The following is a 25,904-nucleotide window of genomic DNA, read 5'->3' as shown; positions in this document are numbered from 1 at the left end:
AAAGAATGCTTTCCCCAACATATTGACAGGTGGTGCTGTCTGTAAACTGATAATCTTGCAACTTGTCAGGATTAGTCAGATCCTTGAAAGTAAATGTTTTATTGCGTTATGGAAGATGCAGTCAAAATTGCAGCTTCTGAGAGACTGAATAAATTAATAAATATATCCAAGCCATATCAGTAATTCTAATCACAATCAGGAATGCTTTAGCTTTTCTTTCTATTTCTTTCTGATTCCATATCTTTGGAATTCATATTTTTAGAAGAGTGTTCTTTTTCTCTGCCAGATGTTCACCCCATGGACAAACACTGTCTGCAATTTTTTTTTTTTTTTCTTTTTTTGGATACTTGAGAATTTCTGAATCAGTTGAATGACTGATCTTGTGGCTTCTACAACTGCCAGTGGTCCCAAAGGATTTTTATTTTGTCCTTTTCTGCTATCATTTCTCATTTGCATTCCTCCCACTTCTGGCAAGTTTTAGTGGAACGCAGACCCTCAGCAGGTCACTGGCTGCTTGATTATGCACTTCACAAGCCAACAGTGATAGTTTGTTCTCAGCATGCATTGAGCATCTTTTCTGTTTGTTTATGGTTTCACCAGTTTTCCAAACATGGCATTTAGCCACTCCTAGTGTTGTTCTCCACAGCTGTATTGATGCTGTCTGTTGATTTAATTAAAGTGGCTGGATTCTAACTAATTAGAGAAACCTGTGTCTGTATTCCTAAGAAGTTTGGTTCATTTTCCATGTGATGCTCTGTTTGCTGTCTCTTAAAATGGCTTTATGTTTCTTGTTTTCTTCAAAATTTTTCTCACAAATCTTTTTTTAGCCACTGATTTCAAAATGTTTTAAAAAATCACAACTTTTCAGCCAGTTCTTTAAGTCCACATGGCTATGTGTCTGTATCATTTGCCAGCATTAAAATCTCCATTTGTGATGTTTTATTATGGAGTTTTTGAGCCTGTTTTATTTATTCTACAACTCAGTCTACTGTACCAGCAACCTAAGACAGGAATGAGAAAGCATAGAGACAAATTGGCCAGAAAAGTTTGTGTCCTTTGAGCTTGGATTCAGGGAACTGACAAAAATATCAACTAGTGCTCTCATATTAGATTTTGTATTAGTACTGCTGTAGAAGCCTGATTTGTAGTTCTCTTCAAACAACAACATGTAAGTGATATCAGGTGTGTCTGATCTATTAGATGCAGACCATCCCTTTTTAGAATTTATATCTTGTTGATGGTTACTCTTTTTTTGTCTACTCTTGATTCTGTTTTACTTCTAGTTTTGAGGTAGTTTTAGCAATGTTCATCAGAACTGGAAAATCTTTATCTGACTTTGCATACAGTTTGATTGTTCATACAAAAAAAAGGGGCAAATGGTTAAGAATTTGCTTAGCRAAGCCCTGTCAGCTTTTCCAGAAAAGAAGTGAATAAGTGGTAAAACAATTAAATACAGCAGTAACAACTGTTCTCCAATACACAGTTACAGTGCATACATAATTATCACAGATGGTGAGATCTCTCTTTCACATGCTTACAGGTAAATCTTATAATAAATGTGATGATGTTTGTTTGCATGTGTGTGTTCTCCCTGAATGTGGGACTGAATCAAAGATTTTCACATAGTCCAGCCAAACTAGTTTAGACTTCTTGCATTAGTTAAAATTCCTCTTAGGCTTTTCAAGCAGAAGCTGATCCTTTGTTCTGCTGCTTTTTTTTTTTTTTTTGCTTACACCCTTCTGCCATTCACCCAGTGAAATATCAGTGATTACAGTAAGGTGATACAGCCAGTATTAGTAGTTCCCATGTGACTTTGGAACATGGAAATTTTTGAGGGCTTTTACCTTTCTTTCATTGCTTAGTAGTAATGAGATTGTACTGCTTAAAAGGTTTCCTTGTTAGTACTCTGCAGTCCTGTCACTGTCACTTAGGTCTACATGGCCTTCCTCAGTTTTGTCTGTATCATAATCTCTCTGCAAGGGCAACGTTCTGTTTTATGCTTGTAAAGCTCTCAAACACTAAAGCTTTGGCTGTTGGAACTTCTAAGCACCGCTTAGTTGCAAATAAAAAATAATATCTATTTAAATTTTTTCACGTTAGCTTCTTGCATAGAGAAACTCCTGTGATTTAAGCTTTGCACTACTAACTGATGCAGTATGAGTAGATATGCTATTTGAGAAGGGTTGCAAAGCCATAGAAATGACAGCTCTTCCTCTGGTCCGCTGATCAAATTACTCTTAAATAGAATCTAGCTTGCACATTAGAATAATTTATATCTACTTACTAATTGCAGTAGACACTGAGATTCTCCTGTCTGTTTATGTTGTGCTGGTTACAAACCTACCTCAGAACCTTCCATTACCCTTGAGTCCTCCATCCATTTTGCCTCCAGCTCTCTTATGTGCTTAAYTGGCCCATGCAAAGTGTTTAACTTGCACTCAGTCAGACAGGCATCTCCTCTATACCCATTATATTTCCATTCCTACCAGAGACAATCAAAGCCAGTCAGCAGACACTTGCTTTTCCCTCATATCTTTTGGCTTTTGTGCTTTTATTTCTGACTTTTGTCCTTACATGGCTGAGTTGTGGGTTTTTTCATTGCCAAGTGTATTAGTTCTTCTTAATTTCAGATGAAGTCATCTCTGTTTTGTATCAAGCACAGAGACTACATTCCTCACTCTCTGTGCCAGTCTGTTGTCTGATTTTTGTCAAAGAAAGGCTTCCTTCTTTCTAAAATTACCTAGCTATAACCAACTCTCAATTACCTTTTGTCATACTATTCCAGTGTTGGCTATCCATAAGTGTAGAGACAGCCTGGGTCAAGCAGGATTATTGATTAGTTATAATACAGTGCTGCTCTAATGCTCTTCCTGGGGCAAACTTACCTCAGAAAATGACACAATTGCTTTCTTGCAGCTTGGAGCTAGAAGTAATAATCCCAGCCAGACCCAAGACAGCTGCATGTCAGAGCAGCCTAGTCTCTGCAGCAAATTTCCAGAGAGCTCAGTACAGACTAAAGCAAAGCTGGCTCTGATTTTCTGGAGCCATCTCAGATCTGCCATAGAGAAAATCAAGCTGGAGTAATAAGTGCTGAGGTAAGTGCTACAAGAGCCACACAGCTGTTGAGACTCTGGGTTGCACAAGAGCTTGTGTTTGGACACTGCTGGACCCAAGCTGTCTCCGTGCATTTATGTCAGTGCAGGCCACAATTTATAAGCCCTCTTGGCACTTGGTGTTCTGGAAAGCATGATGTTAAGGATGAGCTAGACTGGTAGGACTAGTGCTTATCCAGAACTGATAAATCCTCCCAGCTATATATTTCTGCTCTTTGTTTTCAAATGCATTCCATAGTATTGTTAGGGCTTATTTATTATTTGCTGTGTTCAGTATCCCAGATAGCAGAGGACTGACTGTAATGAGAGACAGCAGAAATTCAAAGCAGTAAGCCATAATCATCCCTGAGACAGACAGAGAGACTCCCAGGTCTCTGAGTAGGCATAAAACATTATCATGAATATTTGGTATACAAGTAGCAGTGATAGTCTGCCATGTCCTGCAAGTGTCAAAAGTAGCCTGTCTAACAGACAGCTGGTGGGTATGCAGATAGGATGCTAATCTTGCAGCTGCTTTGGCACAGAGCAGGATATATTGGGTAGCAGTGAGTCATGAGATATGCTTAATGTTGGTAATAGGTGTCTATAAGGACTTCTGCAGGCCTGGCAAGGAGGTAGGTATGGGGTACTGGTTGAGCAAGGGACGTTTAGAGCATGGGGTTTTAAGTATGGGTGCCAGAGCCTACAAGAAGTCACTGATACTGTAAGGCGGCTTAGAATTAAGATGCTTAAATTGGGGTCACTAGGTATGGTTTGAGAGTTTAGAACAAGGGGCATATGAGAAGAGTTTTGATACTTGGCAGCATCTGACACCCTCCTCTGTCTCAGATCTTTCCTGGTGGGTCGGTTGGATATTGGGGTATGTTTGGTTCTGTTAGCTCTGAAACTGAGAGTAGAGGTAGAGGAAACAGAGCCAAGTAAATCTTTTTCTTGTGTTGCTCCCATAGAAATGAAGAAAATATATTTTTCCTAAGTCGAAAACTTTGGTTGCCATTAGTATAAGATCTTTAGATTACATGGAAAGGTTTAGTTGTTTTACAAAAACAAAGCAGGAACCTGGCACTATATAAACATTTTTATGCTCGTATGGCATGTACACAATATGGAAAGTCCAGTCATGCCCTCCTACAAATACATCCGTTCAAGAAAATTCATAGCATACATGCTAGCAAAAACAAGCATTTGCCAAAGTTGCTAGGATTTCCAGGAAGGGAAACCTAGAAGGGTTTCCTTCCTACATTAAGGTTCAGGTTCTCCATTATAATGATAAAGCTGTGGTTTGTTTCAAACTGTGAGTCATTAAGTGGTAGTCACTGTGAGTCTTGCAGAAACATACCCTTCACAAGTTACCTTTCAAAGCAGAAGAATCCACAGGTTTTTTTTAGGGTTGTTTGTTTCATTTTGCCTTTCTTAGGAAAATTGCCAGATATTTTGGTAATAAAGTTACAAATGAATTGTTAAAATCTGTTTTAAAAGAAGAAATCTGATAATATTACAGTTTTAGTCAAGCTTTTTGGTTTTGTTGTTCCTTTCTTTTACTGTTTCATATATGACTTTTGTTCTCCTTTTCCTCAATGCTTGTTGTGACATTCCTGTCTTGTCCGTATGTTTCATTATCTCATTAAAGTAACGTATTAAAAGTTAAGAATATCACAGTACTGACTTCTTAGGCATTATTTAAAGCCACCTTCTTGCTGACTGGTTTATCCAAAATAGTTATAAGCTGAGCTGTGAAGAAATGTTCTCTCTTTTTCTTCTTGCAGACTGCAAATGATAACCTGCATACAGATGATGAGCATGAATTCAGAGGCGATAAAGAAAGCTATCTCTGTGCAGTGTGCCTGGATGTTTATTTCAATCCTTACATGTGCTATCCATGCCACCACATCTTTTGTGAACCTTGCTTAAGGATGCTTGCCAAAGACAATCCAGCCAGCACTCCATGTCCACTGTGTCGCACTACAATCGCCAGAGTCTTTTTCCAAACAGGTATAAAAATTAAACTTTTTACAATATAGGAAAATATTTATAACTTTTTCTTCATGTATTTCTAGTCTGAATAAATATGTAGTTAAAAGCATAGTAAATCCCTGCTAACAAAGTATAGTCATAAAAATATTCTTCTGTCCAACAAAATAATAAGAGTATGCAGTGGGGTAAATCCAAAATCAGAGCAGAATTTGGTCTCATTATCCATTGTGAGGATTTCTTTGCATTTAGCTCTTCCTAGAACTATTCCATGCTGGCTTTCTTAAGCAGTAAGAAATTGCTCTGGAGGTATATTTCAAAACTTTTGATTTTTGAAGTGGGATTTTGATATTTCATATTTCTTTGGTTTCCTTTTGCTAAATAATCACAAACTCCAAACATTATAAACATGCATTTCCTTAAAATACCTCACTAAAAAGGCACTTTAAAATTATTAAATTAATAATAAAAATGATTCTTTTCTTGTTTTTTGACTTTAATTTAGCTGTAGGAGAAAATAAAAGCTGACAGAGCTATAGAATTCTAACTAATAATTGCTTTTAAATTCTGCCCTCCTCCCCTCTTACACCCTCATCTTTAGTACTCCTGACCTCCTGCAATAGGAAAACGTTTGTGGGTAGGGGTTGTTGTTTGAGGTCAGAAAGGGTGTAGGAATAAGAAAGGCTAAGTAGTGCTATTGGTAGTATACATGGAACAGCATGGGTCAGTCTTTACACCTGGAGCTTAAAAAGGTAAATTCCAGCACTATGGATAAAATTCCACTATGATGTATGGAGTCAGGCCCTTTACAGCACTTAAAGCTGTGCATAGATGGTCACAAAATAATGGAAATGACTCAGCCATACGGAACATTTGTTTATTTTTGCATGTTGCAGAGATCCTGCAGACATCCTGCTTAAACTGGGAGAGCACTGTGGTGATGACAGGTTGGGGATGCAGATTACGTGAAATTAAGTTATGATTTTGCACTGAGCAGCAAAGCTACCCAGCTTCTATTTCTGGTTGTGCACAGACTCTTCCTCTGAAGAGGCACAGTGTTGTGTAATTGGATGACAAACTAGCTCGAGGAACTGAACTGTCTGAAAAAGAGCTCACTGGGGTGGGAAGGAGGCATTTTTCAGCCATACTAGTTTCCGCAGGATGGTTCACTTGAGTGCTGCAGGTGGCAAGAGCCAATGGCCAGGGATAGGGACTGACTAAACTAGCACTGCAGCAGAAAAACTGCGTGTGCAGCTGAAGCCTGAGCACTCTCAGCACCTTGCCTGTCTGGTGTATAGGGGTTTCAAGCTGTTCTCACTTCATTTGCTTAATGCTCAGATGTACAGATGAAGTGGGTTTCACTACTAGAGAATGGCTTTTACTTGCTGTAGGGCTACGAATAAAGAAAAGCTATTTAACAGGGTTGCTGCAGTGAAGTACTACTGGGAGAACAGAAAGAGGATATGGATGCTTGCTAAAATGTGTTTGCAAACCTTTTTAACACCTCTGAAATACTGTCATTTAAGTGAAATATTTCCAGGATTATTTGTAGCAATTGAGTACTGAGAAAGGTATGTAGTTTTTTTGAGGAAATGGATTTTTGTGGCTAAACTGTAAATACAGTGTCAAGAATAGAGAGTCATAACACATATATGATATGTGTGTAGAATTAACAACAGATCGGAGAAATCCATATGACCTTACCACAGCTATTTGTATATTGCTATACAATTTATAGCAGTATATGCTTGGCTTAGGAATATATTTGAAAACAGATACACTAAATTGACTTTATTTTATTATACATCTATTAAGAAAAATATTTTGTAATTTACCAATGCAAAACGTGTTGAACAGCTTATAAATCAACCAAGAAATATTGATGATGATATCATATCCTTAAAGAAATTAATAAAATCAACATATTAGGGAATACAAATGGTGCAGGACTAATGTAAAGGGTAGTAGTTATTTTTTACTTGGGAGGTTTATTAAGTCTTTTAAAAGTTATGTTAAAGTCACTGCTGTTACAGGTCTGTGCAGCCCATGAAGCAGAATTGCTAGCATTCTTTACATTTTCCACTAATGCTACAGCCTGGCTGTCTCATTTCCCTCACTAATTTATTCTGGATGCTTTCTGTAAGTTTCCTTTTGTATAACTGCATTTTATTTTACAAGGATATGTCAAAAAAAAATTTAAGGATATATTCAGAAGATCACTTTTTAGCTTATACAGTTTTGCAAACTGAACGTAACTAAAATGGAAGGATGCATGTAACAAGTCAAAAAAAGATGAAGGCAAAAAGATCCATTAACCACCAATTATAAAGAAAAAGAGTGCCGAATCCAGAGCTACGAAGCCAAATGTGACTCACGAGGATACTTAATCTGGCCTGTTGCTGACATCCAGCGAGCCTCTTCTACCGGTTCCCTTGAGCATGAGTCCCAGCGCAGACAGGTTGCTCTGGCGGTGTCTGCGGTACATTCCCGTCTTTCTTAAAGGACAGAAAGCCCTTCCCCTCAGGATAAATTCACTTCTGGTCAGATGACAGAGTGCCAAGGACTCACCTGAGAAAAAGGACAGAATTTGATCTGATCACAGCAACCCACTTCCAGGAACTCTGTCTTTTAAATGCTTCTCGTACTAGGCCTCTCGTATTTTGATTCAGGCTGAAGTTTGATTCATGTAAAATGTTTCCAAGAAGTGCCGGACCTGGCACCCACATGTAATAAATCCACCACTTCTAAGAAACAGAGACTGAGTGTACTCTTTGTGCATAGTAGGTCCAGTCACGCGACAAGGAAAGGGTCCCATACAGAAAGGTAGCTTGGTCTGGCCGACCTGAAAGCCTAACCAAGCAACCTTCTAAAAGCCAATAAGAGTTGTCATCACTGCCTTTTCTGAAAAACAGGAATTAGATGCCTCACCAGAGATTTCAGTGGTTAAATTTGGACAATCAACTTGAAAGAACTGAGTCAATTTTTATGGGCATTAGAAGGAAACTAAAACACTCTGTTGATCCTGCAAGAGGCAAGCAGAGTCTCATCAGAGGCTATTTCTCTGAATCCTGATAGTTCTTAATCAAAATATATTCAGTGCCATATATAGCTCTTACATAAAAATTGAAGACCACTAGTGAAAAAATATGCAATTTGTTTCAATTCTATTTAGGAGAAAAAATGGCCTCTTCCCCTTCACTGACACAGGTTTGTAGGTGCAGTAGCACTGTTCTTCTCACATAATGCGATAGAAGCATTGGGGGATTTCTGTACTTTCTGTATGCTGTGTAGCCAATTCTGTCTGCATTCTGACATAATGAAATATGGAAAGGCACATTGAAAGACTTTTTAGAATAAGACCAGCATATTTTTGACTTTCAATCTGCTAACCCCTTCCTCTGATGTAGCAAGAGCTACTGCAATGAAAGGCTCAGTAGCTTGCTGTCAGATTTTTTTTTTCTTTCTTTCTGGAGCTTGCTCACAAAAAGCTTAGCTTTCTCAGATTTGTCAGAGAAGATTCGTCTCTTAAAGAATTAATAAACACTGATTATTAAAAAGGTATGCAAAAYTGCAACAAAGTAATAAGAAGTATTGTAATCATACACAAGCCTTTTCAAAGACCTGTGAAGGGCCTTTCTTTTCTTTCTTTTTTTTAAGGTACAAAATGAATTGTGGAAACAACTGCTATTATTAGTATTTATATGGAGCCATGATAGTTGAAAGGGTGAATGTTCATTCAAGCAACTGAAATTAGGGTTTTAAAAATTTTTGCTGTTAACTGTTAGCTTGCAACTGTCTGTTATCATCAAATCACTTCTTTTCTGTGATAGGATAATATGTTCATCTTTTAAATCTGTTTTCCATAGATACATGACTATGGATAGGTTTGATCTGCCATTTTTGAGTGGCAATCCATCTAGCTGTTTCCTCAGATCTTCCAGTGTGTCATTAATCATTCTAAGAATGTGTTAAGTAGTAATTCCTGTTAATCCACATAAAAAAAACTATCCAGATAATTTTTCAGACTTTCCCATCTCTTTCCATTATTGCCAGCTGTTATTGACTGATGGTGTTAAAGCCAAAAATAGCATGAATCGAGAATTAATGTCACAGTCASATTCATTCATTCATAGAGGTCTTCATTGTCTTGTAACTTAAATAGCCTGATTTATAATGTGCCTTCATTCATGTAGAGTTTGACATCATCTTTCCTAAATGCCTTAGTCTGGAGGTAGAGAATTAGAGGAGCATGTTTAAGATTTGGTCTTGCTTTATCTGGACATGTTTGTTTTTATGTGATTTTCAAAAACTTGAGGAGATATACAGGTATGTAATAATCAGAAAAAATATTACACAGTAGATGAGGTAATCTTATTTTGTAGAATAACGTAGGAAATTTATTGCTGTAATTGCAGCATTAATGTATATATTCTTTCCCATTAATTATTATAGAACTGAACAACTCTACCAAATCTTTTTTTCCTACTGAATATTTGAAATTAAAAGAAAGTTTTCAAAGATCAAATTGTGCAAAATGGCCTCTACCAAGCTGCAAGAAAGCTTTCAGAGTTTTTGAAGGTAAGAAAATCATTTCTGTATCATTTTGGACATGAAGAATTTAATTTTCAGATTTAAATGGGTATTTTTTGTATTTTTCCCTAGCTTCCACTCCCTAACCTGTACTCTTGAGTACAGTAATTGAAAAAAAAAATCTAGCTAGTGCATGCCATAAGAAATCAGAGATGGATGAATACTGGAGTAGAGCTAAGTTAAAATTTCTCCTTTTGTGACTTATACACAGTGCTCTGAATCTAAAGATAAGCTGCAAATTGTAAAAAGGCAATTTGGGTGTGTAACTTTTTTTTTATTCTTTATTCTTTAATTTTGTGCACATTGTCAGGATAATTCTATGTGCAGTTTTTTGTCTGGAAAAGTTTATAGTGTCTAGTCTGCATAGTGGAGTAAAGAAAATGACTCTGGAAAAAAAGTTCCCAGTTCTAGGTGTGGTCAATAAAGAAAAACACACACAACAAATCCAGAATCAATCTTTTATGAAAGAGGTCATATAAAATAGTTGGAATTATATCATAGATATTATCCTGTATTCCTTGTTTTATATACACAAAATGGAATAAGAGTTTTGGGGGTTTTTTAGTTTTTCTTTATTTTCTATTCATTATATGAAGGAAGCGTACTTTAATAGTTAAACATTGCCATGGTTATAAGTGATTGTTAACTGAAAAACATTTAAGCTAGAGGAGTGAAATGTATGATTCACTGTTTATCCAAGGTTAATGAGGCCTTTCTTCAACCAGGCTCATCTATGTTTACATACCTAGTAGCTTTCTGTAGTGCTGAGTCTTGCTAACAAATCTATTTCCTGTTCATAAGAACAATATAGATTGCTTCTAAAAGCATGTGAAAAAAAAATAAAACAGAACATCCTTCTTATACCCTCTTCATGTGTCTACGCAGGCCTTTTTACAGGTCAAATTTGATAAATTCTGGTCTGCTACTTATAAAACTGTGTCACACAACATCATGATTTGAAACTGAAAATAACAAGAAATGTTCTGAGCTATCAAAAATGAGCAGACTTGAGAAGTTTGAGAACTGACGGATGTTCTTTGGTAGTGCTCAGAGGTGGAAGCTGTTGGCAGGAAAAACAAAAATGTTTCTTTTTCTCTAAGGGCAGTTAATATAGATGTTGCTGTTGAGCTTATTGTTTTATTGTAATCTATTACATTATATATATGATATGGTTCATGTATGTGTTATAGTGTCATATGAATGATGCATTTCATATATGTGAAAAGCTATCATCTTGAGCTTCATACAAAACATAAATGATTAAAGGGAAAATCTAGAGAGTTCCTACCACTTAAGCAGTGTACTACCTGCAAATCAGGCAAGTTGTCACACAGAAGTAATGCAGAATGCTGGACCTGGGTATCTCAAAGGGATTGCCTGCAAATCCCTCACACTGTGAAGGAACATGACTAGAGATAGTCAGTAGGAAACCCTAAAGACAAAGCTGTCTGAAACTTTGCCTTCTTAAATACAAGTGTCACTACCACGGCCTTTTCCTCTGGCTTTCTGTTTGAATAAAAGTTACTGCAGGTTTCATGTCAGTTCAAAATGCAACTAATATATTCTTCCTGGATCACTTTCTTGCACTTGCATCTAAACTGTGCTCAAAACCACTTTAGGTTCCATATGTGATGTTCTTAACTTTGCCTGTAATCCCTGCCCCAGCAGGTTGCTGGGGACACGCAGGCAGAAGGCTTGAGTGTATCTGGAGCAAAAGACTTCTGACACCATAACAGACAAACTCACAAAATGACAACTTAACATCACTGAGAGCGACAGGGAAATTAGATTAATTTTTGTTTAATTGGGAAAGTAAGAGCATAATCTGTAAATTGTTCAGCGTTTGTGCAGTCTATAGAAGAAATATTTTTAGGGAGGAATTTGAATGAAGAGAATGTGAGTGGGATAAAGCTGGGATGGGGTTGCAGAAGGCAAAAAATGCAGAATGGGAAGAAGAAAAGAGCTGAAAGGGGTAAGTCACACTAGTGGAGTGACTGGAGTGAAAAGGATATGATTACAGTGCTTACAAAGGGACAGAAAAATGCAGAGTTTTGACTGTGAGGATAACTGCTTCTTCATGACAGAGTGCTGCATTGTCAAAAAGCAGATTTTGTGGCCCTGCTGGAAAAGCATGTTCTTTTGTCCTGTACATATCCAACAGGTGTAGTGGTCACTGAAAATCTCCCTGCTATTTTCAAACTTCGTATGGTTCAAGTTTTCACGTATGACAAAACTGTTTCCGACATATGTTATGTGGTTTTAATGCTCTGGACATAAAAATGGTAAACCTTGAACATGTAAACTGCTCATTAGAGATGCTAGACCTGATTTTAAAGGTAAAGGTTATGTCAGACACACTTTCGCACCAACTTCCCTGATACACTTGGCACTGAAATAGCCTGCATAGTCGAGCAGTTTGTACTGAAGTAGCCCCTAAGGAGCCTCAGCTGTGCTGCTCTGAACACATCCTACCTTGAAAGTTAACCTTGTGTGTTGTTCAGTACTTCAGCTGGGCACCCCACAGAAATCCCAGTTACTGTAAGAATAACCAAGATTCTGTGGCTGAGCAGTAGATCGTGGAGTGAAAGAACTGGCTTCATCACTACCATTGAGTTAACAGAAAGAGAAGAAAGGAGGAAATTGTTTCTGCTACCTAACATGCCCTTGATTTCTGTTTCATACATTTGTACCAGTGAGAGAGACAGACCCACTCCACTCCCAAGTCTGAACATGAGTTCTGTTTGATCCTAGAGCAGCTATTGAGTAGAAAACTGCTAGTATTTCTGGAGGAAATAATTATAAAAAGTCAAAATTGGGCAAGGCAGAGTTTTAGAGTCTCTTAAAAGTGAAGACGAAAGCTTAAATTTGAATTTAAATAAAGGACAAATGAAGAAGCATGAAGCACTCAGAGATGACGTGAGAATAATAAGCAAAAAAGTGATCGTATTTTGATTGGATCAGAGCAGGAATAAGCACACCTTCTCAAAGAAGCAAGAGATGGGCAAACAGAAGAAAGGCAGGATATCTCAGAGACTTCTGGTGAACACATTAGCTGAGTAGATACTGTCATACTCTGGATGTTTGAAACGAGGTCAGAAAAAGTCAGAGATAGCCACTATTACACACCTAATGAAGGATTAAAGCTTTTTGAACACTTCATAAACATAGTTTATCTTTTTCTAAATTTCAACACCTTCTTTCTTGGTAAACTTTCAAGTAACTTTTCTTTGTGAAGATTTATTTTTAATTTTCTGATGAACCAATGAGAAGGCTTTTCAGATAGCTCTTTCGATAAAACTTTGGTCAGCTTCCTAAAAACTGGTTAAGTAATATCAGTAGCAGAAAACTTTTAATTCAGAAATATTGTGCCAGCTTCCTCAAGATGTGGTCTTGTGTTTTGTATTTTTCATTCTCTGGAGGAACAAGTATTTCTTTTGTTTGCTCACATGGGAAATAGGAATTTTTCTGAGTTGACATTAGCTAACGCTGAATGTGAATCTGTTTGGAGACAGTGGCATGGCTCCAAGGTAGGTCAGTCACCAATTTGTCCGAAGGAATTAAGGGAGGCATGCTGCCAGTCAGCTAGACTGACAAATGTAAACTGAAGGCTTGGTGTAGCTAGGCTCACCCTCCCTGTTAGAGCGGGCATGGCAAGGTGCCGGCATGCCGACACTGTGTACTCCATCTGACCTTTGCTGTCAGGCCAACCCTGTCTTTAGACAAGTAGAGCCAATTCATTAATTTATTTTTAAGAAAGTATTCATATTACTCTTACCTTACAGTGTTCCACTAAAATTGACTTAAAACATTAAAACCTTAAGCACTGAAAGGCTCATGGACAGTGTACAGTAAAATTCTGCGAAGTTTTTGTTAAATGATTTGCAATATTATATTGAAATTTCAATATACTTAATGAAAGTAATTTTTAAACAAAATATAGCAATCATGCAAGTCAAGAAACAAGCATCTAAAGAAGATTGAGCAGTATGCCAAGTAGCATTCACATCAGAGACAATCAGTGTGGTATTCCTTTTAATACTATTTTATCCTTATTCAGTCTATTCAACTTATTATATTAAGCCAACCTATAAATGTCAATAGCTTTTGCCTCTATGCATTTTGTCTGAACAAAAGAAACCAGAAGGCCAGTAAGTAGTCAGGGAGCAGTTGTAGGGGAGGAATGAAACTAATAGGATGTGATGTCATTACAGAAATAGGATACAAAAGTATCATACAAAAGAGTATTTCAGCAAGAGTTGATGACGGCTGAAATATAGTATTTAGTCAGCTGGGGAGATGGCAAACTTGAAGAAAAAAAGTGTTTTTGCAACATGATTTTTAGAAGTGTTCACTGATAAGGGAGTAGAAATGATGAAAGAGGGTGCTGAGGATGAACAAAGTTTGAGACCGTAAAGAAAATTAAGAGCTTTAGTCAGTGAAGAGACAGTGGAAGAGAAATGGGCAACAGATAAAAAATTGATAAGAAAATTAATAGACTCAGAATATTCTGAATACTTCTTAAAGTTACTTTTTCATGTAGGTTATTGGTGCACTTGCCACAGAAAGATTACATACTTAAAGTTGCTATTTGAGATTGCCTGGTTTTGATTGTCTGCACAGCCGTGGCAAGGAGACGTATCCACAAGCTAAATTCACTGTTAGGATACAGTTCACCAACATGAAAATGAAAATAAATGTGATTAGAAACCCCCACTTTAAGGGCAAATATATGAAAATTACAGTAAGTATTATATGTATGACATCAACATGCATGTGGAAAACTTACTGTGGGAAAAGTGTGCACTTTAAAATGAAAGGAAGACATTTCATCATCTGGAATGTGTATAAACTGTGCATCTAGATCCATGACGTGCTCTCACAGGGAGAGCATGCAGCCTCATTTCCTGGTATCAGTCTTCAAGACTATATGGATTGCGATCAGGGAGAACAGGAATGGTGAATATTTCACTTTACACACAGGGCTAGGTTGCATGCTGAAAAACAAGGATAGGTATTTAAATCATCGTATATTATTTTTATTTCATCACCCTTATTTGAATTTTGAAATAAAGTGATCCAGTTTTAAAGTAGGAGAACAGATTTTGCTATAAATCATTTTAAAAAACTGTTATATGACGTCCTGCCATTTGGTGTTTTGTGTGTTATGGTTTAGGGGTAGGTAGAAAAAGCAAATAAAGCTCTTGGTCACTTAAAAAAAATTCTATTTGCAGACTGGCCATCAGGATTCCTTCATGACTCCCACAGTCAAATGACTTTTGTATCATGAAACATGAGATCAGTTACCCCAGTTTTAGTATGCATCCCAGCACTTAGACTAGCCAATTAGCTTATATTTGAGTATCGATAATTATAGAATAATCACAGATGTCTGGACAGAGAAAGAGTGCTTTGCTTTCTAAGCTTATTCTGCTCTCCCAGAGTCCTTTTGCTTCTTGATTCATTTACTTCCAGGGAAATAAACAGCCCAAGATAGAAAACACAAGTTGTTCTAGCTTTGCTCTGAATTTGTGAGGGGGATTGGGCGCAGTAGGAGTTGAATAGTTTTCATAAAGCTGGTAAATACAATTTCATATTTAATAAATTTGCAATATCTTAGTTATGTGAAATACCGAATATAAAAATGTGCATGCATGCATTTAATGTGGTTTTATAGATTTAATTGTTTATTTCTAAAGTCTTCTCTTAATTGTTTTTCCTTTTTAGTAACCTGATTCTTTGATAAAATATGTTAGCTAGCTTTATGGTTGTGTTTTAATCGGTAAGAGCTGAACTGTTCTATGAAATAGCAAGAGGTAACAGTCTTCACACATTTTTATTTGGTTATTTATTTAATATTCAGAGTATTGTTAATTTATGAGAGAGGCACTATCTCATAATTTATGTCTTTGAATTCAACTAATGGTAGGAACAGTTGCTTTGCAAAAATTTTAATTGTAAATAATAATCCTCACTGAATTCCAATTTGCTTTGTTTGAATGGAAAAAATCTCATCTTCATTTCTTGTCTAGTGTAAAACTGCCAATTCTCTTTGTCAATTTTAAACATTTGTAATTGATTGAATGAAATTTAAAATGTTTCAAAAAGCAAACTTCAAATGAAAAGTTACCCCCTTTCTCTCTTGAAGGCCTGAGACGTGTTATTGTAGTGATTAACAATAAAGGCCCAAATGAATGTTGAATTCAAGCAGGGCTTTTGTGTATTGATGTGTAGTATATAAGCTTAAAACGCGGGCTTTTTTGATTATATATATCTGTAGAAAAGTCAGAGAATAGCTATATGCACAATTTATCTGTCTGGGACTGTTGCAGACTTCAACATTTAAACTCCAAAAGCCCTACAACCAGTAAAACAGACATGAGAGTGAATAGAAAAATGTTTTCTGGTGAGGCTTATGTCCAGATTAAGTGTAGTTTACATCTAGGCTTTTTAAAGCCCAACTGCTAGCAGAAAGTATGAATTTTGATTTTGTGGGGGAGAGGAGAAAGGGGGTGGAGAGATGTTCCAGGCCATCATGTAAGTTTAGTCACACATGGATATGAGGTGCTGGTAGCCAGTGAGAGCCCACAGGTTGGTTCAGAAGGGCAAGAGCTGAGAAGTACCCAAAGAGAGCAGAGGGAAGGTGAGAGGAGAATAGGGGCAGGATGGGCGACAAGGTCTGGGAAGATGGTTGGGCTTTGTAATGGGAAGGGCCTGAAACAGGAGGGTAGAAATTTGAGTGTAGGAAAGCTGGAAGTTCTAGTGCAGATCCTTGGGCAGGAGGAGTTTGGAAGTTGAGGGCTGTAGAAAAGAATGAGATTTTTACCTCTGAGAGAAGAGGTTTGTGGTACTGAGATGTCGCGGTCCGCGGGAGTGACGGGAAAGAATCATATGCATTCACAGAATGCAGGTTCAATTCCAACTTTATTCGGCAATTTGCCCATCTTATATATGTTTGTGCAGTCGTACACTTTGCTAGGCCAGTCATCATGCAGATTATGTCACAGGGAGCCAATCATGGCACCGATCACGCACGCAGCGGTCACGCCTTGTACCTTGCTACTTATTTAGCAAAGCTATCTTACCCTTAACCTTGGTTCCCACTGGCTTCTGCTAGTTTATCTGTACTTTCTCAGGATGTATCATTTCCAGCTGCACCAGTGTCCTTGGTGGACTACTTCAAAGCACGTAGCAGTGGCTATAGCCTGAGGCCTAAGGCTTCAGCAAATTTAGCTACTAATGCTAAGCAAGTTGTGCTAAGCAATTAATCCTAAACAGTGTTAGTTCCATGCTCTATATCTCATATAGATTATTGTTCTGAAGTACCGCAAGGGCCCCCACACCGAGATATCTGAGGTAGGAGGGTAGGGAGGCTTTGGGGTAGGAGAAGGAGAAAAGCTAAAACTCTGGCTCTGAGAAGGACGGTGACTGGCTTGAGTAGCCTTAGCTTTGAGAAGGAACTGGATGCCTTTGGTACTTGAGTTTGGTAGAGGGTTTCAGACTGAGTTAGGGATTAGGATAGATTGGAATTCAGTGTGACACATGTTTGCAGGCATTCATACAGGATGACTGCCATCCTCTCAGAAATCTCTCTGGTAATATATGTTCTTTTCTGTTGTTGGAAGTATAGGACTCATAGTTCATTTTAACTAGCAAATCTTGCAATTTAGCTATTATATTAGCACAACCAGAATACAATACAGCTTGCACACATACTGGAGAAGGCTGGTAGGCACGCATGAAGATTGGGATAATACTTCCTCTGTGAAAGTAGTGTGGAAACACTGTGTCCTTGAAACAAGTACGGGACAAACAATGGTAAACTTCATGTGGGAAGCAGTGAAGCAGACCCTTCAGCAAATAAAGGCCTCTTTCAGCAGGGCACATAAAAATGAAACCAGACCAAGACAAAAGATGGAATATATGATGGAAAATACAATGGAAAAGAACATCTAGCAAACTACAATGCATTGTTGTTAGAATCCCACTGCAGTCCATGTAGTTCAGCATACTCATATGTGGTTAGGAAAAGAGATGCATAATGAGCTGCTAACGTTTACTAATGATACTAAATTATTCAGCTCACCGATGATAGTAACAATGAATGTGACAGCTAAGAGTTATCTTTATTGGTGATTTAGAGGAGGCAACTAGTGCTCTCTCACCAGGTTTGCAGATGACAAAAAACTAGAAGGATCAGCTGACAGACTCCTGGGCAGGCCTGCTATTCAGAGAGACCTAGACAGGCTGGAGAAATGGGCTGATGGGAACCTCGTGAAATTCAGCAAGGACAAATGCTGTCTTGCACGTGCAAAGGAGGAGGCCTTAGCAATGACACAGGCTGGGCACTGCCTGGGGAGCAGCTCTCTGGAAGGGACTTGGGCATCCTGATGGAGAGCAAGCTGAGCACGAGCCAGCACTGTGCCCTGACAGCAAAGGCAGCCAACAGCATCTTGGGCTGCATGAACTGGAGCACGGCCGATAGATTGAGGGAAGCAATGATCCCCCACTCTTGAGCACTCAGCAGACCATATCTAGAATACTGCATCCAATTTTGGGCCCCAGTGCAGAAAAGACTTTGCTAAACTGGAGCAAGGTTAGCAGAGGGACACCAGGATGCTCAGGGCCTGAAGCAACTTGCCCTCTGAGGAGAGGCTGAGGGAACTGGGCTTGTTCGGTCAGGGGAAGGGAAGGCTTTGCAGCAGGCCTCAGAGCAGCCTTCCCGGACCTACAAGGAGGCCTTCTAGAGGACAGAGCCAGTTGTTCACAGTAGTGCGTGGCAGGAGGACAAGAGGCAACAGACTGCATATAAGAAGAACTTTCTCACCACACAGTCAGGTGGGGGAGCAGAGGCAATGTAGGCTCCATAATATATAATATTCACAATGAGGAGCTGTAAATTAGCTATGACCACTTAAGAGATCTGGGAAATCCTTTGGTTTTCTGAAAACATGCAATGCACAGCCATAGTCAAAAAAGTAAGTAGAATTATTAGGAACATAACAAAATGGAAGACATTATGTAATTGTCTAGATTTTTGATTATCCCACATCTTCAGTTTTGCATATAGTTTTGATTACATCATCTCAAAGAAAGATAAAGCAGGGTGAAGCACTTTCTGTAATACAGAAGGGATGACCTGAGGGTATGGAAGCTTTTCTGTACAAAGGGAGTCTACAACATTTTAGTTTGGAAAGGGTATTACAGGAGGCAGATACAAGTGGTCTGTGAAGTTATGAATGGCATAAAGGTGTTTTAGGGAAGATTGTTCAATAGCTCTCAGAAGCTCTCTACATTAGCAATTAGTAGGGCAAAACAATTGGTGCTGAGGACCAGGTGTCCACATTTGCATTTCAGGGGACAGAGGGATGACTTACTTCTGATCCCACAGGCTGAATGACTGTTAGTGGTTGGAGCACATTACTTGAGCTTCTGGAGCTTATCTTCTGATTTAGTTTCACCTGAAATGAGTTCAGTTTATTTGCTCTGAGACCACTCCACCACATGACACAAAGTGCAGTAATTGGGGCAATATGAGATCTGGTTCAAAAGTGTGCATCCTGATCCAAATGAAAATGTTAATCTAAACACACCAAGGAATAGTCAATGAATATTGCCAATGAAGGCAATAGGCTGCATATATACAAAAGGAAATATTTTTTTCACAAAGCACTTACTTAAATTAAGAAATTCATTGCCATTGAATATTTTGGATGCCAAAGGTGTAAGGGGTTAAAGATGCAATTGGACAAATTTACAGGAAGAAGGGCCTATCAGTGACTTTTTAACAGAGTGTTCTGAGCAAAGCTTCCAAATCACAGCGGGCCTAAACTGCTGGTTGCCGCACAGGCACATATGGGAAGGCGTCAGCCCGTACTTGCCTTTTTTCTTACACTCTTTCAGTAGATCTGTCTATATCTGCTGCTGGCCATATCAGAAACAAGTGATCAGGTCAAAATGACCTTGATAGATCTGATACACTTACTTTTAGGTAACTTAATCTTACATGAGCGCTTACAATGTAAGTGGTTATTGTAGCTTATGTGTTATTCATTCAGGCATATTTTTAGAGCTAAATTTCCTATTGCATATCTTACCTTCAGTCATAGCAAAATTAGTCCAGTCAATTTGTAAAATAGGGAGAATATTTTAAATTATTTGTAGTCTTATTTTGAATATCATTAGCACTTCAATAGGAGGTTGCAAAAACTTCAGCAGGGACACATGCGACAGATGTGCCTGTTCATGATCTGGTGAAAATTCTTTTTGATTTGTACTCTTTTATCAGTACAAAAGAATAATTTGCACACCGCCTTGGTGGGTTTTTTTCAGTTACAGGTTTCCACTAAGTCTGCCAGACTCTGCTGGCACTGTGCATGTTTATGCATGGGATTTGAGTGGAAATGCATGTTCAGAGTGGCAACACAGGCATGCATAAGAAAGTTATATAAAGTATGTATTTTAACAAATACATGCTTATAGAAATGATTTAGGAACTGTATTCCTGAAATGAGACAGGACTTCTTTTTTAAAAAAGGAACAAATACAGTAGAAGTGATTTGGAGCTCCATCAGCTCTTCTTTTTAATAAGTCAAAACCCCTACACCATTTTACTCTACAGTTTTTGGAGAACTTCACAGCTCTCAGGCTTTATTTGCTGTTGGCTAGAATGCTATGTATAGCCACAGCTTACTTCCACTCTAGCTGGAGAGAGAGACATCTGAAGGTATTTTTCTTGTCAGAATGTGTTAAAGACAGTAGGTACAGTATGGATCATAGATTCTGAAGTAAGCTATCTGCATGATCAGATAGTGTGTCTAAATCTGATGCAGTTTCACTACTGTATATATCCAAATGTCTTTTGGAATATACTTCAGGGTAAAAAAAGGGTTCTTGTTCTTTGTTAGCCTGTGTTAAGTTCCAGAATTCAGTTTACGGGCTAGTTGTACTACTGACATTTTCAACTAAAGCTTAATCGATTTATAGATGGTAAAAAAGAGACTATTTCAATAATGGAATTAAAATCTGTTCCACATTACTGACTGTCAACTTTCAATTGCTTCACTCATGCTCAGAGAAGCCACAGGGATTACACACGTTGTACAGTAAGCAGTTCCTAATTGCATGTGTATCTTTACTACAGTGCCAGCAGTATTTCTGGGGCTTTCTATATCAAGAGCAATTACAGAATAGCTAGTTTGCTATATTGAAACTGCTGTTCTTGAATGTAGAATGATTGCATTACAAAGTCTAATCTAAGATAAATTGAATGCAGGTTTGCTTAAGGTGAATTACACAAAGATACAAACCACAGATAATATTTGTCTAAATTCTCTAGAAAACGAGGACTACCAAGTCTTAACTAATGTAGCTAAATATTTACATAATTCTGTGATTGCAAGATGATCTCAGACTGTTGAGGCAAAAATAGCAAGTAGCATTTTGTTAAATTGTTATATTTGCTAAAAATATAGAAATAAATAAAAAGAAATCACGGATAGCAGTCTTGACTGAGACCCTCCAGAGAGGATAATGTACACCAAAATTCATCTGTAAAAGGCAAAGATCATGTTACAACATAAATTATAAAATTTAACATCATTTGCAATTTAAATTAAAAAAAGAACACAATAACATAAATCCAGACTTATATTTGACAATAATATTTAACAAGTGTTACAAAAGAAATTAAGAAAAATTGAGATTTGAAATTGAGGTAGGTTTTTTAATGAGCATTTTTCACATAAACTACATCTTCATAGCAGGATAAGGATACTTAAAGAAGACTAACGTTTTTCAATATTCAATTACTGAATTACTAATGTTATTTTTGAGTAATCAAAGATACTGTTTTAGATTAACATAATTGAAAACATAACATAAAAAACAAGACAGTCCATATCATATTTCTCTTTAAGCAGTTGATTAGCTCATGCACTTGCATAAAATTTGTGGTATTCCAACCTAAAGCTCTATAAAAGAAAATCTCTGCATTTTTTTTTCTAGAGTCGCTATAGCAATTTTAGCTGTAGGCAAATCTTAGCCCACTTGGAGTCACTGAAAACCACTGCAAAATTTCACCACTCTCTTCATTGGCATGAAGATTTCATATTTAGCCTCCAAAATAAGATAAATAGTAATAGAGAGATTCTGATAGATACACACCTAGAAACTGAATATCTGTACATGACAAACTGATCCATATTATCAACTAAATATGATATCATGATATCTAACCAGCACTGATTCTGCAATGAAAATCTGTGTCTTAGTAGTCTAGTCACATTGCTAAATCAGTCATTAAATGAACACGGAAGAATCAGTTGAATTATTTTATTAGGAGTCCAAAGGTCTCTGACAAAGTATCTTAAAAAGGATACCAAAGAGAGAAAGTTTTTGTTTGGAAAGCATGGAAAAAATTGTGCTATACAAGTTCTGGACAAAATATTAATTCAGAAAAAAGTACAAAGAAACAGTCAGTATGCTCCACTGAGAAGGAAAAATAGTGCAATTCCACCCAAGTTGTTTATTAGGACACTTTTTTTTAATATATTTGTCAATTATCTTGAATAAAATCTGAGAGTATTAAAATGAATATTACTGGCATTTGAACACTATTTATACAAATTATTTATGTTAGTCAAAAGCAGAAGACTGAGGAACTTCAGGGAGGCCTAGTTAAGCTAGACTAGAAGGAGCATGTCAGCAGATGAAACTGAGGAGCGTGCACTGATGCACACTGCTGTGCAGTGATGCCCACTGAAGGGAACACTTCCAACTGTTTCTCCCCACTGTGAGGTTCCAAAATCCATTATATCAATTTAGGGGAAAAGTGTCTGGACAGTTCAGCAATAACCTGTTTCCCAAAGTCAAAGAATGTATCATAAAGGTTGAGTTTTACCTGAAAACAGAATGCTGTATATAAATCTAGAGCTATACAACTGCAGTGTCCACCATCACAGGTAGGGTCAGGTTGTCTGCCTCTGCAGTGCAGCTCCCACCTCTTCCCCATGCCATAACCCAGTGCCTAACACAGCTGGTCCCTGAGAGGCTCCTTTACCCTCACGGGCAGCTTTTATTCAAGTACCATGCATATATAGTACTTCTCTTACTATATAGAGAAGTCTGGGGAGGACTGACCTTTCGGCAGGGTCCTACATTCAAAGAAGCCATTCTTGGAGTGACACTGAGGCTGTAAAATACTGGAAGGTCTTTAAATCAGTTGCTTAGGTTTGACCGCACATCTCCAAAATGACGAACGAAATAGAGGGTTTTCGTGGAGGCAAGTGACAAGAATGGTTAGACATGGAAAAATCTTTCCTCAGAGAAGAAGCTGCAATAATCAGCGTTGTGTACAAATTAATGAAACTTGCAAATCAGAGTAGACAGGGTACTGTTACCCAGTGATTTTGTTTCTTCCTAGTAAAAGTTCAAAAAATATTCAAAGACATTTTGAAGAGAAAAAAATTAAATGGATGAAACACTTTTTCTGCCCAACTAGCCCATGACCTGCCCAGGAGATCTTTGAGGCTAAGAGCTTTATAGGATTCAAGGTAGGATTACAAAGTCACAAGAATGAAAAGAATATAGTCGCAAGAGTAGCCTTTTAAAAAACAATAGTAACAGTACAAATAAATCCTCAGTTTTAGTGCAAAAGCAAGCCTATTGTTTTGGAGATTAAAATCAGTTTTCTCCTACATCAGATTATTGTGTAACTGTTCAAAAGAGGATTCTTTGCACCTCTCCATAGGATTTGCTACTTGCTATTAAAAAGAGACTGGTGGATGGAACGGACCACTGCCCTGGCCCACTATGCCAGTCGCTGTGCTCTTTCACTGAAGTCATCCTCTCTGCTTCTGTCTTGCCAGAAGGGTTATCCTAAATGCTTACAAAAATAATGTAGCTAAAAAGAAAATTATACATGAATTTTCAGTTTAATTCAATTTAAAAATAAAAACATAAAATCAAATGAGCCATTATTTAAAAGGCTTATTATTTAGCAACTGGGTTTGTTAGTGGCATGCTGGGTGGTGAATCCTTTTCTGGATTCGATTCAGCATTAGATCCACCAAACTGGTTTCACAACAGAAGAGTTTAAGAGTAGAAGAGTGTATATCTAGATTTATTATTTTAAGTATTTTGAGTTTTGTTTTTCACTCTAGATTTTTACATTTACTTGAAAGCTTGTGTTTGCAATATGTCCCAGTTTATATTTAGAGAATTATCAGCATACAAACAGTAATTTGAAAACGAATTTTAACCTGGTATGTATGTATAGAGACATGCTTAGCCATCAATCAGTGCAAGTTCAAATAATATTAAAGCAAGCAGGTCTTGGTCAGAAGAGTGTTTTGAAAAAAATTTAAGTACAAAATTCAATTAATTCAATAGGATTTCAAATATTTTTGCACTGTTGATCTATGTGTTCATTAGGTATTTTTGTATGCATATGGATGTGGCTAGACTGCTGAAGAATTCAGATGAGTAGGCTCAGGGAATCCAGAGATTAATGACTCAAGAAATTAAGTACAGTATATGGAGCCTTTTACTTTCAGATCACTGAATCAAATTCAGTGAAAGTCGGCACCAAAAGAGACGTGTTCATAGATGTGGATGACACAAGCATATAGCATTACTTTCCTATAGTAGAGAGTACCAAATCCAAACAAAAATATTATTTGCCAGACTTGGAAGAAAAAGTTTGGTTTTAGATCTTTGAAAGTCAAATCCCCAGAGAGCTTCTTGTCCGATAAAGTGAGGAAACCCAGCAACGAGGTGTAGGATTGCCTGCTTCCATTTGTTCTGTAAATAATTGGGGGGGGAGGGGTTAACTTCTTCTTTCGTACTCAGTGTAGTTGCTTTTATAAGGATCTTTATATCCTGTTCTGTTTTCCAGCAGGTTTTCAAAGACGCTCAACTACTGTAACAAGGAGGCATTTCCCACATGCTGCTCACAGGATGGACTACATGGACTTTGAGGATGATAGCCGTGGATGGCGGTTTGATATGGACATGGTGATCATCTACATTTATTCTGTCAACTGGGTAATAGGATTTATTGTGTTCTGTTTTCTTTGTTATTTCTTTTTCCCTTTTTAGTTTGTATTAATTACAGTTTAAGAAAACAGCAGTCATGTGAACCAAGAGAATGTGAATAGAAACAACTGAAAGAAAGCAAAATGTTTGACATCGCATTTTGATCATTAAGAATTGTAATAGACTGCATCAAGCATGCTGTAAGGCTATTTGCTTGATAGTTCTGCTATATGTGACAAAGTACTTGAGTCTGGTTCCAAATAAAATGTGAGATCCAGATCATACTTAATTCAGTGGGAGTTTTGCCATGATTCAGATGGGAGCAGGACTTTACCCCTAATGTATAAAATAATTACTCTGTAGAAATATTCAGTACTGTATGTTCTTAGGAAAGTTCTGTCCATTACAACAGAACATGATCCATAGGGTCATTTTTGGGGTTGACTATTGGCACACTTTGCAACCTTAAGCAAGTCATCTCACTTACAGGTGCTTCAATTCCTCATATATAAAAAAACAATAAAGATGCTCCCCGTTTGTAGTCAGATCTTTTGGGGACAGTAGATTATAACATGCCACACTGTGCATTACATAGACATTTATCAGAGCTCTTTCAGTGGCATAATCCAAATTCTGGGCAATTTTGACAATTGATAGACCTGTCAGCATTCTGCTGTGGGGATGTGCTGTACTCAGTGCCTGATAGTCTGAGCCTGCTAACCAAGAAGAGAAATGATACCACACAGTTTGCTAATGGTTCATCTTTTCAGCAAATGGCAATCAGAATGAATCAACTAACAACCCCAAGTTCTGCACATTAAAGGGACCCTTTTGCACAGATTTCCAGAGTAGCACTATACCTTTTTTACCTATCCAGATGACTGCATATGGATCTAGGAAGACACAGAGCTAAAGGAGGGCAAGCAGCAGGCCTGCTGGCTGTGATGCCGTGAGACACTAACCCCAGTAAATACAGGAGAAAGAAGGGTTCTTTGGTTTTAATTCAGCCTATGCCAGGCTGTATGGAATTCATACCTTTTTTTAATTACTGTAACAACTTGAGGATACCCCTAAGTGTGGTCTCACCAGTACTATGTGTCTCCAAGGAAATCATGTAAGAGGACACAGTATTTATTTGCACCTTTCACATAAATGGATTCTAAAGCACTTTATAGTTTGTATATGTAAAGATCACAGAGT

General features: G+C 37.5%; 1 protein-coding gene across 1 annotated transcript in view; it reads left to right on the top strand.

Annotated features, from left to right (window-relative positions):
• The window catches only part of RNF180 (ring finger protein 180), a 66,275-nt gene extending 40,590 nt beyond the window's left edge, over nt 1-25,685 (top strand). Inside the window, exons 5-7 of the mRNA XM_026056452.1 lie at nt 4,877-5,102; nt 9,534-9,659; nt 24,565-25,685. Of these exons, the coding sequence (XP_025912237.1) occupies nt 4,877-5,102; nt 9,534-9,659; nt 24,565-24,767 (555 nt within the window). The 3' untranslated portion in view covers nt 24,768-25,685. The remainder of the gene's footprint in view (nt 1-4,876; nt 5,103-9,533; nt 9,660-24,564) is intronic.
• The last annotated feature ends 219 nt before the right edge of the window (nt 25,686-25,904 follow it).

This window comes from Apteryx rowi, unplaced genomic scaffold (genome assembly GCF_003343035.1).
Source record: "Apteryx rowi isolate R43461 unplaced genomic scaffold, aptRow1 scaffold_131, whole genome shotgun sequence".
In the NCBI taxonomy this organism is placed as follows: domain Eukaryota; kingdom Metazoa; phylum Chordata; class Aves; order Apterygiformes; family Apterygidae; genus Apteryx; species Apteryx rowi.
Note: the sequence above shows the minus strand (reverse complement) of the source record. Positions and strands in the feature narration are given on the sequence as shown.